Source organism: Bipolaris zeicola (assembly GCF_000523435.1).
Source record: "Bipolaris zeicola 26-R-13 unplaced genomic scaffold scaffold_38, whole genome shotgun sequence".
In the NCBI taxonomy this organism is placed as follows: Eukaryota; Fungi; Ascomycota; class Dothideomycetes; order Pleosporales; family Pleosporaceae; genus Bipolaris; species Bipolaris zeicola.
Window position 1 is genome coordinate 118,795 of NW_006912087.1, and position 16,006 is coordinate 134,800.

At 51.0% G+C, this 16,006-nt stretch overlaps 5 protein-coding genes across 5 annotated transcripts; 1 reads left to right on the top strand and 4 right to left on the bottom strand.

Moving 5' to 3' along the window:
• Positions 1 to 410: 410 nt before the first annotated feature.
• On the bottom strand, positions 411 to 3,059 carry COCCADRAFT_24629 (uncharacterized protein; the record flags this gene model as incomplete). Its single annotated transcript, XM_007712058.1, has 3 exons — positions 411 to 2,271; positions 2,413 to 2,669; positions 2,862 to 3,059. 3 exons carry the CDS (start codon positions 3,057 to 3,059, stop codon positions 411 to 413), a joined length of 2,316 nt encoding a protein of 771 aa, XP_007710248.1.
• A 1,208-nt stretch (positions 3,060 to 4,267) lies between these two features.
• On the bottom strand, positions 4,268 to 5,289 carry COCCADRAFT_90765 (uncharacterized protein; the record flags this gene model as incomplete). The annotated part of the gene is made up of 3 exons (XM_007712087.1): positions 4,268 to 4,938; positions 4,997 to 5,162; positions 5,227 to 5,289. 3 exons carry the CDS (start codon positions 5,287 to 5,289, stop codon positions 4,268 to 4,270), a joined length of 900 nt encoding a protein of 299 aa, XP_007710277.1.
• A 575-nt stretch (positions 5,290 to 5,864) lies between these two features.
• COCCADRAFT_90806 (uncharacterized protein) lies at positions 5,865 to 7,184 on the top strand (the record flags this gene model as incomplete). Its single annotated transcript, XM_007712088.1, has 1 exon — positions 5,865 to 7,184. One exon carries the CDS (start codon positions 5,865 to 5,867, stop codon positions 7,182 to 7,184), a length of 1,320 nt encoding a protein of 439 aa, XP_007710278.1.
• Positions 7,185 to 7,792: 608 nt separating this feature from the next.
• COCCADRAFT_24632 (uncharacterized protein) lies at positions 7,793 to 12,372 on the bottom strand (the record flags this gene model as incomplete). The annotated part of the gene is made up of 2 exons (XM_007712059.1): positions 7,793 to 12,043; positions 12,094 to 12,372. The coding sequence occupies 2 exons, from the start codon at positions 12,370 to 12,372 to the stop codon at positions 7,793 to 7,795; spliced, it is 4,530 nt and encodes a 1,509-aa protein (XP_007710249.1).
• An 867-nt stretch (positions 12,373 to 13,239) lies between these two features.
• COCCADRAFT_90793 (uncharacterized protein) lies at positions 13,240 to 14,011 on the bottom strand (the record flags this gene model as incomplete). The annotated part of the gene is made up of 2 exons (XM_007712089.1): positions 13,240 to 13,522; positions 13,575 to 14,011. 2 exons carry the CDS (start codon positions 14,009 to 14,011, stop codon positions 13,240 to 13,242), a joined length of 720 nt encoding a protein of 239 aa, XP_007710279.1.
• Positions 14,012 to 16,006: the final 1,995 nt, after the last annotated feature.

Sequence of the window (16,006 nt, forward strand, 5' to 3'; positions counted from 1 at the left end):
TTTTTCTCGTCCTCCTTATTCCTCTTTGTTTGAGACAGAGAGCATGGCGCTTGGGTTTATGGTAACAAAGTGGCTGGTGCTTAGTAACATCAGTTAACAGGGATTTATTTGGGGATATATACAACTCTGTCGGGCTGTCGTAAGCACAAATAGTTTTTTTTGTAATAACTACATGATATCATAAAGTTAAGGGTCGATAAAGTTGAATTTTGCAAATATATGGGGTTTTTTTTTTAATTAACACATCTAGTAGTTAATGTAGAACTGAAATTTTATAGCTTTTTTTTATATTCTCATAGTTCTAAGGACTCGTTTTCTATTTTTTTTTTAGGAATACAATGTGTTGTCGTTGGAGTCATAATCATTATCATCATAAAAACACTCCAAACCCCCCCCCCCCCCTTTTTTTTTTACAATCCAGTCAGTCCATCCAGCAGTGCTGTCAACCCACCAACTCCCAACAGCGCCCCCGCCGCTGCCTTCCTCCCAGTATGACTCTTCTTTCCACCACTACCATACTTGGCACCGTCGCCATATCGATCCGTGTACCTGGACCGACTCCTCTCGCGCTCTCTCCTGCTGCGTCGTGGCCGGTCGAGTTCAGATTCCGACGTCGTCAGGTCGTCGTCGTAGCGTCTATTTGATGCGGAAGATAGTGGGCCTGTTGGATATCCCGGGGTGAAGTTGTTCATGTAAGATGAGCGGAGAGGGGAGGCTTGCATCGGGAGGTTGTTATTGTAGGACGCATTTGAGGGGTGGAGGTGCGGCGGGTGTGGGGTGGTATTGTTGGGGTAAGGTAGTGGTATATTCTGTGCTGGTGATTGCGGATAATAAGGTGGAGCACTATTGTTTGTCGGCTGAGATGGGTAGCTGCTAGGTTGGGTTGGGTAATAAGGGTGTCGAGGGGACTGAGATGGTGGCGGGTGATGTTGGCCATAATGCTGGCTTGGAGGTATCGGGATTTGTAGATTTGGTGTGCGTGCGTTTACATGCGTTTGTGGTAGCGGAGGGACAAGACCTGGACCTGGCGTGGACATTGAGCGATCCAGAGGCGGCGGTCCTGCAGGTGGAGGTGGAAGTGTAGAGTTCAGGGAGCTGGTCGCACGATGAAAAGGCGGATGCGTGTTGCGAGCTACTGGTGTACGGTCTCGGTCAATCGGATTGCTCTTCTGTGCTATGGGTGATGGTGGTGCCTGCCGGTGAAAGGAGGAAGTCCTTGCTTTGGGTTCGGCCGGTGGAGTTGGCGGTGCATTCTTTCGATATATCTCAACTGTCCGTTCTACGAGACGCTTGACTTGGTCAAACTGCAACGGCCGCTCGATGCAGAAACAAGTCTCAAACCTTGTTCTCCTGCTATTCCTTCTCTCTTTTTGTACTTGAGTGTATGGTAGCCGTGCTTCTTGAATAGCTTCTTTGCACACCCAGCTCGCCATTATTTCCGTCCAGCTATTCCGCTCCGAAAATGCAATAGACGGTGCTTGGTCAGTATTTGAACTGACTTGCCTAGCGTCAATGTATCTCCAATAGTACTTTCGGGTGCATAGCCTCCACGGGATCTCAAGATCCACATCGTCTTCTTCCTTGGCTTCCATAGCGGCGGCAGCGTCAACCGGGAGACTTGCTACACTAGCCCTTGATGACTCAGACGAGAGATTCGTATTGGAAGTGTGGGGTGTGTCAGCAGGAGTCGGCGGTACTTGAGAGTTAAAGTTTTTCTCAGACTCTGGACTGGGTATATTGTTTTCCATGAATAACGGCTGTGTATCTTTCGGTCCGTCTGATCGTCGTTTGCTATCACCCGAGGCCCTAGATCTTCGAACCCGCTCTTCTTCGCTATCCGATTCAACTGTAGCTTGTTGAGTCTGCTGTCTCTGCTTCCGTTGTCCAAGCTCCTCATCTTGAAGACGTCTCTCAAACTGAGGCAAACTGGTCCATCGTCCGAGCAGGTGTTCGCCATGTGATGCGGATGTGCTGCACACGAAAAGGAGCCTCTTAGATTCTGTATGTGCTGACGTCGCGAGGCCATGTAACCCCTGATTCTGGTATGAATAGAGGCGAGACGGCGTAGGTGGTTCATCCCGCTCGGCTTTGACCAAACTCTGTGAGCTGTCGTCTTCCATCAATAAGCGCGCATCTGGCTGTGACGCATTTTCGAAAATTTTATAGGCGGCAATAATTGACCATTGTTGTTGAATAATCAAGGTCTCGAGTTGCGTCTTTTCGTTGTCAACAACTTTAGCTGCTTGCTGTGGCGATACTGTAGGACGGAGTCTATTTCATTGTTAGCCAGTACCGCTCAAAAAATTCTGGAGTGTTCATCGCTGTTGTAGCAAGGAAGTAGCGTGTGGTGTTCGATTAAAGAGATGATCAAGGTAATAAAATCGTCGTGCGAGAAGAAACCGAATGACTTACTTTGACCACATAACACTCTGCGCAGTGTACAATGTCTGAAGTAATACTGACAAAGTAGTACTCAAAGCCTCGAGATGAGCCACCAGATAGGCCAGCGTTGTTTTCATAGATGTTTCTGGTAGCAGCCGACTATCTCCTGCATAACGAGCACTATCCCTTCGATTATGGTGCCGAAAGTCCTCTGTTGATATAGCCGATTCGAGGCTACCCATAACATTCTGTGACTGTTCTATTATATCGTCCAATACATCAAATGCCTGTATAAGGTTAGTTTAGAGAATAAAAACCATTTTTCTTGCCATGAAATCTGACTCCTAGAGGGTTGTCTCTGCCCCGTAGTATGATGGTGGATATCTATAGGACGAAGTTCTATCGACGACAGCTTTGTATGACGTTCGGACACCACATGGCCAGCTCCTCGGAACACATTAAACAGGGCTTAGACATACCTCTGGCGATGGTAGCCGATCATCCTCCTTAATGATTGTGCCGACTTGCTTGAGAATACTGGCAAATCCATTGATTCTGTTCGCAATCTCCACCAGCTCTTTTGCGGCGTCAGGTGATGCAGCAGCTGTCTTGAACAGGTCCAACGCAAGTGCCGAACTCCTCGAAACCACCGGTAAAATAGCTGCGAGTACTGCCATGTTCGCCAGAATGTCGAAGTGCAGTGTGTGTCGAGAAGTCAAAGGGAAAAAAGCGTGGCAATCGAGTGTTGAAGTGGAGCCATCGGCGGCGGGAGTAGCAGGCAAAGTGGTTTGACATGTATCAATGTGTCCCTAGCTAACCACTATTACTAGCTTGTGTGAGGTCATAGTGTAGGTTCAATGCAGGGCTCAACTGACCGACGACCAAATCCGGCGAAGATCATGGCCTGCTGATTGGTTGAAACCCCCTGGTGGAAGTATGCATATACGCGAACCGTTGAATTCACGCATCCATTTCCATAAGGCTCGGCAAAAAATCAGCAGGCGGAACATGCATGTCATGGATACGCAGAGGCTGTGCACTCTCGTCATGGTTTGCGACGAGTACCTTTCAGGTGTTGCTTTGGCCCGCTTCTGGAACCGTGGCACTCGACGAAGCCGGTGAAGCCGACAAAGTCAACTCCTGCAGTATGCATACATAGCTATGCATCCAAAATTAGGAGCACAGAATATTCGCGCACTGTGTCCTGAAGCATTACTGCGTGTCCTCATCAGAGGTCCCCAAGAGCGGCGCCAACAGTGTGGCGCAGGACGCCGGGTATGCGGACGAAAATTGGCCACATGATGACTATTTGAACCTCGAGCTAAGGGCAAGTGTGCACACCAACACAGGGTGACAATGAGACTGTTGAATCTGCCTCGCGCTCCCTACATGTTGCATTCGTAAGGGTTGTGTTCCCGTAGGACCGGTCAAGGCCGCAGTCGTGGCTGTTGATAAGCTATAAGGCGGGTGTCTGCAGTCTTTTTACGCAGAAGGTCCGAACATGTGTGCGTGCCGTATTTCGTATCATGCGCCTTGTGTAGGATTGCCAATAAGAATAGGCGGCTAGGACGAGTGCATGGCTGCATGGAGCCGACGGTAGAGCGGATGACAGCCATGTTCATGGCAGGAGGATGCGCAGGATGAGTGTCGTACGCCAAGTAAACATTCCGAGTGCTTTGGCAAGCGACTGTCCAGCAAAGACACGATAAACGAATGGCTCACAAACAAATGGAAACTTTTTTGAGGCGTCTTCCCGGCGTAACGCATCTAGACTACCCGATACTCTTATCCATATTTTGTGTGCGCAATTCCCAGCCTTGCGGTATTCTGTTTCAACGCATCTTATAGGTACACATATGTCTACATGGAGTATACAGAGGCTCAGTTATGAACCAAAGCCGCCAAAGTCCCATTGCTGCCTGCCCTGGCTACTTCCTGGCGATAGGGTTGTGTATTGCTGCACCATGTTCCAGTCAATCCTGTCCCACCACGCCTCGAGAAACTGCCTCTTCCCCCGAACACCGTAGTCCTGCAGCCAGACATGCTCCCAGGTGTTAACGCACAGCAGTGGCACAACATCAACGCCACCCAACGCCTTCTTGGGCCCTTGGTTCTGCATAGTTGCCGCAGTCCCGAATGCCCCAACCTTGTTCAGCGCTTGGTACGAGTCTGGGTTGTGCGTGTTCAGATCGTGCGACTGTCGTCTGTGGTGGGCGCCTGACAGTGGTGATCCGGCGAGGTAGGTGGGGAGGATGCGCAGACTGCCAACGGCTAGGTCGTCCGTCTGCACCAGCCAGACGAAACCCGGCCCGAACATGGCCTCGGCGGTTGCAAGGAACGTCTCGCGCAACGTGTCCATGGACGAGAAGTCCTTGTTGATCTGCATCTCAAGGTCCTTGGTCGGCCGTGATTGCAGCTCCGGGTTTGTGTTGAGGCCGCGGAAGAAGAAGTGGTTGTTGAAGGCCATGCTGGCGACATTGAAGGCATACGCTTTGGTCGGGTCGCGGGCGAATTCTATGACGAGCGCCTTTGGCTCTTGGTTCTCGTACCCTTGGCCTACATTTGTGATATCAGTCTCTGATGGCGCCTCGAATCGCAATGGCAGATGGCATACCGTCAGTCATGGTGTTCAACTCGTCAATCATGTGTTGCTGGTAGTCGGTATAGGCCGTCTTGAAGCCTTGCGGCGTGAGCAGCCGTGGAATGCCCTTTTTCTCAATTTCCACATGGTTGTCGAGCGCAGGAACGGTATATTTGTTGCGGGCGAGCGATGGTATTCTCTATTCAGTGTCAGTCCCCCTCCATGACCACCACCGTCACTGACAGCGCCAGGGCCAAACATACCCTCCAAGCCCCAGCCGCAGACTGAATGGCACCCGGCCGCCGGGCCAAACACCGTGCAATCATGATATGTGTGGATTAATCGGGCGAGCGATCGAATTGTCGGGCCCAAGTCGTTCATCCAAGCTCATCTTTTTCCCCGAGCCTGGCGGCCTTCGCGCTAGCCCCGCCCGGCCAATCACGACGCGCCCTCGCCACGACTGGCCAAAACTTCCAAACCGCAAGCGCCCGCATCCCGTTTCACCCACTCAACTGCTGGCGAACGCAGAGCCACACGACCCCAGGAGCCGCCTGCCATTGCCAACCATGCTAGTAAGGCTGTACAGCTGTCCTGCCAGCCATACATTGCATCCTGTCCACTCGGCGCCTCGACTGCTCTATTTGCAGAACATGGCTTGACCGCTCGACAGCGTCACATGCGGCTCTTGCATCGTTGGTTTTTTGCTGGTAAATATATTCAAGGTAAAGCGGGTCTGTCGTTTGTCTGTCCCATATGTTTCGCACATCGCTCTTTGCCGTCTGTTTCTCTACTTGTCGCTTTCACTGTCGCTTTGTTTCGTTTCGAGTCACGTTATCGAGCGTCGCCGGTCCGACCTCTTCACTATAATACCTTCGACTATATTCTTCCCATCACTTCTACAATGGCTCCAGTCACATCTTCTCCAAGGCTATCACGGATATCCGTCCTATTCCTCTTCATTTTCTTCATCACAACCACACAAGCATCCGCTCTCTTCGTACGCCAAGCAGGGACATGTGGAGGCAATGCAGAACTTCAGCAATGCGGAGGTGACTTTCCGTCTTCCTTTTGCTGCCCCAAGTCTTCTACTTGCATGAATCTTAACAGTGGCTCTGTCAAGTCTGTCATTTGCTGTCCAGCTGGCTCGGACTGCTCTTACATCCAACCCACCACCTGCGATGTCGCACAGCTCAATGCTACCTTACATCCAGAAAACCAGATGCACCTCTCCGAGACTGATGGTGTTGAGCTACCAAAGTGCGGTGATAAGTGCTGCTCTCTCGGATATACATGTCAAGGCAACATGTGTGCCAAAGACACCTCCCCTAAACCGTCTCCATCCAGCCCCTCTACCGCAACACCCTCACCCTCACCCTCATCCACCTCCCCTGCCTCTGCATCTCAAACCTCAGATTGCCCAACTTCTGCCCCAGTCGAAACAAAATCCTCGTTCGACGGGCGTTCCTTTGCCGCAGGCTTCTTCCCTGGCCTCGTCATTGGTGCCCTGAGCACCCTCGCTCTCCTCTGGGTCATCAAGAAGCGCCGTGAATCGCAATCCAAAGAGCGATACTCTGGTGACTTCGGGCATGTAGCACGTCAAATCAGCGACCCCATCTACGACCCCCAGCTTGCCGCACGTACAGATTTCATGCGGAGGGGAAGTCGGTCAGTGGCCTCTTCTCCAAACTCAGCCGACAGGATCGCGCAGGGCATGAAGGAATCCAACAACACTGTCGTTCATGGCTTCACCCCCAGGATCAAAAGCATGTGGGAGCGTACCCCGAAGCTGAACTTTGGCTTCGGTTTACCTGCAAACCCTGCACCTCCTGCTGTCCGGGCAGGAAACCCTTATAATGATCCTTACCAAACGCCCCCGCCAAAACCTAAACGTATTCATTCGGCGCGCCGCACGAGCTCGAGGCGTACCAGCGCTATACCACCTCATGTCCAACCCCAGTACCAGCAGGGTCGTCCAGGTGTAGGACGAGTAGACAGTTCTGAAACTATCGATGTGCTGATGCCAACGACGGGAAGTGGATACCCCATGAATCACAACAATGACTCGGACTTCTTGCAACCCCCACAAGCTCCTGGCATGAGAGGCGCAAACCGCTTCACAGCGGATTCTGGCCATACAACTTTTACCAAGTTGATGGAGCGGGCGGGGTTTGACGAGGAACCAATGCAGGCAGTCAGAGACTGGAAGACCCCCAGAGTCTAGTATTGGTTCCTTCACTCACTCTCTTTCTCTCATTCTTTCTTTTCCGAAAAATCCCTTCTTTTCACGTACATAACCCTTTTTTTTCCTCCCAACACTCTTTACTCATTTTCAGCGCCGGCGTTCTTCTAAAAGGACTTTCCTTTCACACGTACCCACACAGAGGGCATCGCTGTTCTTTGCATATTTTCGGCGTTTAGCATCATTGAGCATATGAAGCTTTTGTACTTTTGTTTGTCATTATTACTGCATTATTTTTCTCTCCTTTGTTCTATGATACCACTATGAATCTGGCAGGTCCCTTTTGTTACGACTCTGAGTTTCGCTAGAAATTGATGACGAGGTTTTATTGAGTAGCGAATATCAACATCTACACTCACTTCTTTGTTCTTGCCCGTGCTTTGATGTGTGTACAGTGTCTGTTGTCTTGAACTTGTTTCACTATGCAAGATCGTGATTCGATATCATAACCACATCTAGATTTTTTTTTCAAATGTCGTGTACATAGCAAGTCATATCAGTGCCTTCCTGCTATATTCTCGTTGGAGAAGACAAAGAGAAGAGAGCCTCTTGGCCCTCTCACTCAAATCCAGCACTCGGATTCCTTCTTCCTAAACATCCACCATGACCTCATCCGCATCCGCAATCCTCGCCTCCACAGCCCCCGCCCTCAGCTCCCTCTCCACCACCCTCTCCACCTCCGTCCTCACCACGTCCTCACCACCACTCCGCCTCTTCTTCCCAAACAAACAATGCCAAAGATCATGCTCAGGCACCACCTCGCCATCCCCCTTCTTCCTCAGTAAATTGCTCAAAGATGAATTTTCCAACTCCGCCGAATTCGCCTTATCAAGCGCCTGTTCCCCCAGACCCTGCGTGCCATCCTCCCGTGCTTTCCCCTTACCGTCACCCCGGTCAGAAGAAGACATATGCTCCAACCTCCTCTTAACACTAATCTCGTAAATCGCCTCTTCCACCGTGCCAGCCACAAGATACATAAACACGGTTGTGCCCCTCATTTGACCAATGCGATGCACCCGACTAATCGCCTGCAACTCAATCGCCGCATTAATCAGGGGCTCACATAGAAAGACATATGTGGCATTCACCAGCGTCAGGCCTGAAGAATCCGACTTCGCATCCAGCAGCAAGCAGTCGACGCTCGGATCAGACTTGAAGCGCTGAATGCCATCGCGGTCAGCTGTGCTTGTAGCATTGATTTTCCATTTCCTGAATGCGTCGCGGAGGACCACGAAGAAGTCGCTGAATTGAGAAAAGAGGATGGATTTTGCGCCGGGATCGTTGGCGCGGAGCCAGAGGAGGTGGCGGGCGAGCATGTCGATTTTTGTGCCGTAGGAGCCGGTGAGGGAGATGGTGCGGATTTCGCGCATCGTGGTGTTGCTGATGGAGGAGTAGATGGAGGGGGAGGAGGAACCAGAGGGTAAATTGGAGGAAGATGAGGACGAGGAAGATGAAGAAGAGGTTGCTTGTGTTGGGGGGTTGAAACTTGTGGATGTAGTCTCTTCTTGCGCTCTGATTTCAGAAGGCTTGAAGCTAATGTCTTTGAAGTCGGAGGAGCTAAGTTTTTGCTTGCAGGTGGGACAGCTGCGGTGGGTGCGCCACCATTGGTTTATGCATTCTTTGCAGTATTTGTGGCCGCAGGTTGTCAAAAGGCCGATTTCAATGTCTTCTCGGCAGATGATGCATTCGGCAGTGACTTCTTTCTGGTTCTCACTTCGGAGGTGCTTCAGGTAAGTGCACTTTGTTTTGAAACCAGCTGCACTGTCTTTCTTCTGTGCTCGCAGGGCCTCCGTCTCGTTGAAAGCGCGGGCATCAAAAGTCGCATCGAGGTCTTCTTTATACTTGGCAACCGTGTCAGAAATGTGTTGGAATTGCCGGTAGTACTCCAGGCGCTGGTTCATCGTGGTTCGAAACATTTCTTGCTCTTTTTCCAATTCGGTGATAGCCTTTGCTTGATCCATAGCGATAGCTTGTACCTTCTTGAATTGCTCCTGAAGTATGTTCAGTTCCGAAGCGGCGCGTACGTCGCCAGCTTCTGCCTTCCATTGCACACTGTTAATCAGCGAGCGGATGCCAGATATCACTCCCTTCAAAGATCCAGCTTGCAGCATGCTTTTCAGCTTACGCCGCACATTTGCAATCTCAACGACCAGCTCAGGCGCATGTCCACGATCTGCTCCAGGCTCTTTATTAAGGGCTTGCTTTTCAGCAGCCTTCATCTCGTGTTCGATGAGAGCATCCTGAAGGCCGTGCACAGCAGCATGACGGTCGGCGACCAGTGTGCGCAGAGCCATGATGTAAACATAGAGTTCATCTTGGACCTTCAATGACTCATCATACTCCTCGCCAGTGGTCTCTTGATCATCATCATCGTCCATCAAACGTGTCAAGAGGATGTCTACAATCTTCGAGCGCCATATTTGTATCTGCTCCGTTTGTGCATTTAAAAAGTCGCTGATGTTGTCTATCGTGTCAAGGATCCTCCGTGCTTCAATGCCACCCAGATCTGGAAGGTCGCTGATCTTGGCTATCTGATGAAAAGGCTTCTTCGCGTTGATCTTTTCCATCTGCTCCTTCGCCTTGGTCTTTGATTCTTTCAAAAGCTCACGTCGGATTACTTTAGCTGCTTCGTAGTAAGCCGTTTCAGATCTATCTTTTTCGTGCCAGTCTTCTGAACCCGGCTCTGTTTGTAACGGGTCTTCTTTGATTTGGTGGAATGCTGTAGCAGCAAAGAATTGTGCAGCGTGCTCAAGCTCCAAGAATGACCGCAGTGACCTGCGTAGGACGGGAATGCGGCCCATCTTCTCAGCGTTTTCCTCCTCATCCTCGTCAACATCGCGAAGACTGGCTGTAGATGTTCGACCCAGCTTTTCTTGCTCCGCCGCCAACTCGGTTCTGCACAATGTAATGTATGACTGCGCCTCCAACCGTGCGGCACTATAGTATGGAAGCGCAGATTTTGCTCTGTTGGCGAAATCTCCAGCATACGCTTGAATGTGACCTTGTTTGAGCAGGCAAAGAATCATCTCACGGGCTTCTGCTTTCCATTTGTTGTCGTTCTGTTCTATCATGATCTCGAGAACTTCATGCACAGTGCGTAAAGCACCATGCCTTGTGCCCAATGCTTTCCGGTTCTTGCGTCCCACGTTCGCATGGAGACATGTCTGGCGTAACCTGACCAGCCACTCTCGCATTCGTTCAATCTGTTCCGCATCCTCTAGTTGACGGCCTTCTTCCAATGGCAAACCCTCGGATGTGAGCCAACAAGCATCATACATTTGGCGCATCATCTCATCGTAGTGCTGTTCCTCGATAGTAGTAAACGGAATAGTAATGACAATGCGCTTTTGCGGCGGCAGCTGCAGCTCATCTCGAACCTTGTCTTTAGTATTCCGCACTGTAATCTCATGGAAAATATCCTTGAAGAGAGTCTTGTCGAAATTGCCCCAAACAGCTTTGCTGTCTGCATAAGCATCGCAGCGAAGGAATACCAGAAGACCACGCAAATCCTGAACATCCTTGCGCAGAGGAGTCCCTGAGACGGCCCAAGCGTTGCAACGTGGTATCATTCGAGCTACTCTGGCGGCCTGACTAACTCCCGTCTCCACCATTTGAGCTTCATCAAGGCAAACCCTCCACCAAGACATCGCCATGAGTGGGCTGCTTCGGCGCTCACGACGGTTAGTGTGCCGTGAACTACGATCCGGAGGAGGAACTGCGAAATGAATTTCTCGAGAGAGAACCTGGTATGTGGTCACAACTACATCGTGTTGCATAAGATGGTCAACCGTGGCTGTTGCATGGCGATCTTTGGGTGCTGATGACGGCGGGAGTCCTGTGTAGTGACAGACCTTGAGCTCGGGTGCGTGGACATGCATTTCGCTTATCCACTGCTCTAGAATGGAGGAAGGGGCGATGATCAATGTAGCTCCAGAAGGTTTCACATGGGCCCTTGTATATGCGTCATAGACGTTGCCTTGAGGGATTTCTCGCTTGTGGTGCGACATGAGCGCAATCAGTTCGACTGTCTTGCCCAGACCCATCTCCTCCGCGAGTATCCCGCCTCTTAGTGACCTCAGGATATCTGCTGTAGCCTCAGCTAGATCAGTTATTATAGTGCCCCGGAGCTGGCTCACATAACACAATCGCCCTGTCGCATCCTGTTTTAGCCTGAACGATGTTGGTGGTGAAGTATTGACGAAAGGTTCGAGCGCACCCGAAGGAGAGAAAGTGACTCCTTCTCGTCGGAGAAGCCAATCCACTGTCCGTTGCTGGAATGGCAGCAGCTTCGTCTCGGTCAATGCCTGCCCAATGCGGGGTGAAATCTTGAGATCCCGCGGTGGTGCATGAACCGAGTCGTAGAAATCAGACAGAGTCCATGTATTGTTGTCCTGTGGAACGGCATCACTCATGTAGGTAGAGAGTAGCTTAAGATCCTCGTTGGCGTAATGACCGCGAATAGTCTCATCTTCAACAACTGATATGCCCAGCATCCAGCGTATCTCAACTTCCAACTTGTATGCGACTCGTTCAGATGTGGATCGACGCAGGAGACAGCGACAAAAGGCGGCCCTAGGTCCAGACTTGGATATATTCCCGTGTCGCGTGGTAGCGAGCGTGGCGGCGTTCCGAAGATGCGGTTGTATCGAATCTAGCAGAGAGGCGGGGGCTGTGACAACCATTTCCACTCCCGTGTTCCCGACCACGTTGAAGACCTCCATCTGGAGAGCCGACTGGGTGGGATCTTTTCGAACCTTTTCCAATGCAAGTGCTACGGGTTCTTGCGACTCAGTCGAAACGTATGTCATGTCTTCGTCCTCGCGCGATGTGGCGGGCATGTTCTGCAATTCACGTAAGTCTAGTACCATGGAAACGAAGTGTATGTACCCACCAAATCCAGAGAGATCTTGACCAGAACAACGCTCTTCTTGTCGCTGAAATCTTGCGGCGGTTTTTCGGGGGCAGCATCGTCATGGCCAAGTTTGCGCCGCTTCGCGGGTGGCTCCTCATCTCTGCGCGACTCGGATATGGGAAACAACGAGTGTATTGTACGGATACAACTTAAGGCATCTGGGGCGGGAGATGACAATTTTTCTCCCTTCTTCCGAGCGTTGACAAGCACATAGGGACTTGCGCTCAAAACACGCGCGCTTCCCTGGAACGAAGACATCAGAGGTAGAGGTAGAGGTGGACGGGGTGAGGGGCGGCGTAACACGGGCAAGGTGAACGCGGAGGTGATCGCATGTCCGCAGATCCTCGACGCGCTAAGATAAGTGATAGGAGACCAGGGTCCCGCCCCACTCACGCTTCAGATACATGGTGCTTTGCTCCACATATCTATCGTCTTACCTTTGCATTCCTTGCACTTTTGAGTAATAAATGAGAACTGATATCTGTTTGCGGGGCAGCTGCAAAAAGGATCAAAGCTTGCAACAGGGGGATCACGGATATTGCGTCATCATACTAGAGATATACAAATGTACGTTCGATGGGGATTATATGTATTTGCACTAAAAAGCCATACGGCTCAAGAAATTCAAACAACATCCTTGCATAGTAACAGACACTTGAATGAGTCAGGACGTAGTTACAATGTAGCAGAACTTCCTTTATTGCGCAGCTGGCAATTATCCTGCTTGCGGCTGGCGGCTCCAACCATGCCAACGCGTAACCTCAAGACAGGCGTAAATTCTATGTTGCCGGCGAGTAACCAGTGGCTAAGGTGTTTGAACGGATCGTGATGAAGATATCCGCCAGCACCTTCCACACGTCTGGCACGTATGCCCTGACTCCACAAGCTGATCTACCAACCAGGGTTTGTGTCAGCCCTCCTTTGAGAGGCTCAAGGCAGTAGTGCTCCGCAATGTGACGGATTCAATGGTGGTCCGTATTGCGAGGCTTGTTCTAGGGATCGGAGTCGGTGCGTCGGCCATCCATGTTGATGTATGGTCCTTGAGAGCATTCCATATAGATGGGCGAAGACACATGAAGAACCCGTTGGCTTGTGTCATGTTTCCAGAAACCCAGCGGTATTTGTCTACTCTATCGACAGCACTTTCTTGATCGGTTCTGCAGCCTCGATAAACTTCTCAACCATCGTATCAAGCTTGGTCAGATCATCCTTGCCCTTTTTAACCTCGGCAATAAGCTTCTGTTTCTGCTTGAGCTTCTCCTGCCGGCGCTCTTCCAGCTTGAGGCGGACTTGGTGTTCGTGCTCGATACGCGCCGTCATGAGGTCGTGTTCGGTGGATTCCTTGTGTTCGGGGAATTCTTCAAGGAATTGTTCGAGGGGAATGAGGGGTAATTTCATATACTTGTGGCTGCGCGGCCGTCAGTAATGCAATCAACCCAACGTGTCACAAGGGAATGTACTCATAGTTTTCAGCAGCAGAGATCTCTGAGCGCAACGACTGCTCCTCATACTTCAAGTTATGCAGACCCAGAATGAGCGCATCGTTGACAGCCCTGTCGTCTGATGTTTTGGCTTTCTCTTCGCGCACCTTGAGTACACTCTGCCTATAAAGGGTCTTGATGATTGACAGTTGCGCGCGGATGTACTTTTCCCTCTTTTCGATCTCGCGCATCGCCTTTTTCTCATTGTCGAGGTCCTCGCGCGATTCCGCCTTTGTATTTTTGGGATGAGCGAGCTGGAAGTCTACTAGTTCGTTGATGAGTTTCTTGAGATTCTGCACTTCCTGGTAGAGACGCGCATTATGCGGCGTCTTTACAAGATCGGCCATGTTGAAGGTGGACAGATCCGCCGGCATGGCCTCACCGGGTTCTGGGAGCGAAACTTGTTGGTCGGTCATGGCGGATTCCCTAGTCGGTGGTCGCCGCGTCGACTCGTGGCCTGTTATTGGACTTGGGAGGCACAGTGAGCTTGCACTTGCAATGCGCGCCTGCCAAAGGACCGTGCGCGCCTGTTCAAGCAACACGTGACCAGGCGTCACTACCGTGTGTCCCCTGCGCAGTGGCGACTTTTCCACGTTTCCTTCGTGTTCGTAATCCATCTGGATCTCCCCTGACGCCATCCATCAACGCTTGTTGTGCTTTTCAAGCCTCCAACACGCCACCACTAGCCCCCTTATAGCACTGCAAACGAATGGAACGAACTAGACTGCTCCAGGCAAATATTTACATTGCCCCTCAGGCCATACTGGCTGCGGCAATGCTGATAACACAGCTTGACCCATTCAACTTCGAACTCAAACGCCATATCTGCTTTCGCTTATCGATCAAGGGATCTGTCGTGTTCGCATTGCGCCCATGATGCGCCAATCTGGAACGCTGGGAGCACTGATCATGTGTTCTGTTGGTGCAAGGGCAAAGGCGCACATCCAATTTACTGCCCGAAAGCACTTTTTGCTTCTCGCTCAACCAGATGTTTATTTAGAGGGCTAAGACCTTCTAATAGATATTAATTGCAGCTACTTGGACTTTGGTACGATTACTTGCCTAGCCTTCCGGCCCATGGCTATGGTACCAACACAAGCCTTGGGCCATAACGCAATGGCGCATGTGGATTAAAACGCGGGAACAGTCCAGCACACCGGTTTGACATTCCGGTATTATCACGGACAGACTTATGCTTACCCGAGTGAGATTCCCTATGCCAATGTGAATACAATAACTCCGCCTTGAGCCCCGGCTCCCCTACAATTCTTCGATGTTCATTTCCAGCCTCGTGTTGCTGCACCGTTTTTGGCTCCTTGCATACACACCACCTTGTCCAAGATAGCGCCGGTTTGATCGGCGTAAATACAAGCTTGCCATGTGGACTCGCCTCCTAAATCTTGATTACTATTTCCTTCAGGGGAAAGGACCTCGCACCCGCTACTGGCAAACGAAAAATCATAGGCACAGCGCAGGCTTGAACAGCGATAAACGGCCGAGTGCTCAAGAACAGCTTAGGCTCCTCTTTCTTCCCGAAGGTCATCCCTGGCCGTCCAGTAGCGTGGCCAAGGCCAGTGCTGAGTGGCGCTCTAGCGTGTGCTTTGGGCAATTGAAACATCCAAGCCTTGGAGGATATCGTGGAGGATTTGCAGGCCTGGAGCATCCAATTTAACTACGTTTTTAGGAAAGACCCTGTCACGTCACGACCGCAACGTCCATTTTTGAGGCACTGTCAACTATTACCCAAGCACAGTGGTACCGACGAACTCGGAAATCCTAATCAGCCCTCGGCAAAAGATAGCTGTACGCCTGGCTACCTAACGATGGGCTGCTTGCTTCAGTTTCAAGTTTTGCTCCGCATTGCCGAAACCTTGCCACAGCCTAGCGTCAATTATTTTGCGTGTCGGCCAAAGTGTATCGTGACGATGCAAACCCTTAGGCACAAGCTGGCTAGACCATCAGTCTTTTTGACAGCGCTGATGCTAAAGCCCACTTCACAGTAGTAGTCTTGATACTTATTTGAAAGTACCGGACAAATGCTGTGGGCGCGGCAATCAAGTCGCCCCCCAGCTGCTCTCGGCGGCTACAATGACAGATCTTGATCAGTGTGCCGCGCAACCACACCTGACTCGACAGCAAGGGATGGTGAAGCAAATGCCATAGCCGTACTGGGCACCCCTACCCGACCATTACGTCGCCGTACTCGGCAAATCACGTATGCGTAGGATTCTTTTATCCGATTGCCAGCCAAGCATAATAAAACGGTGCATATTGTGCTGCCTCGGTTTCCTCCGGCTCCGCACTGCGTTGGACTAGGGACTGTACGAACGCATGAACGACACCAGCCACCATGACAATCGCATTACTGGGTTGTGGCGTACGTTGAAATTGCTTTTTCCAGCCCAACGCCG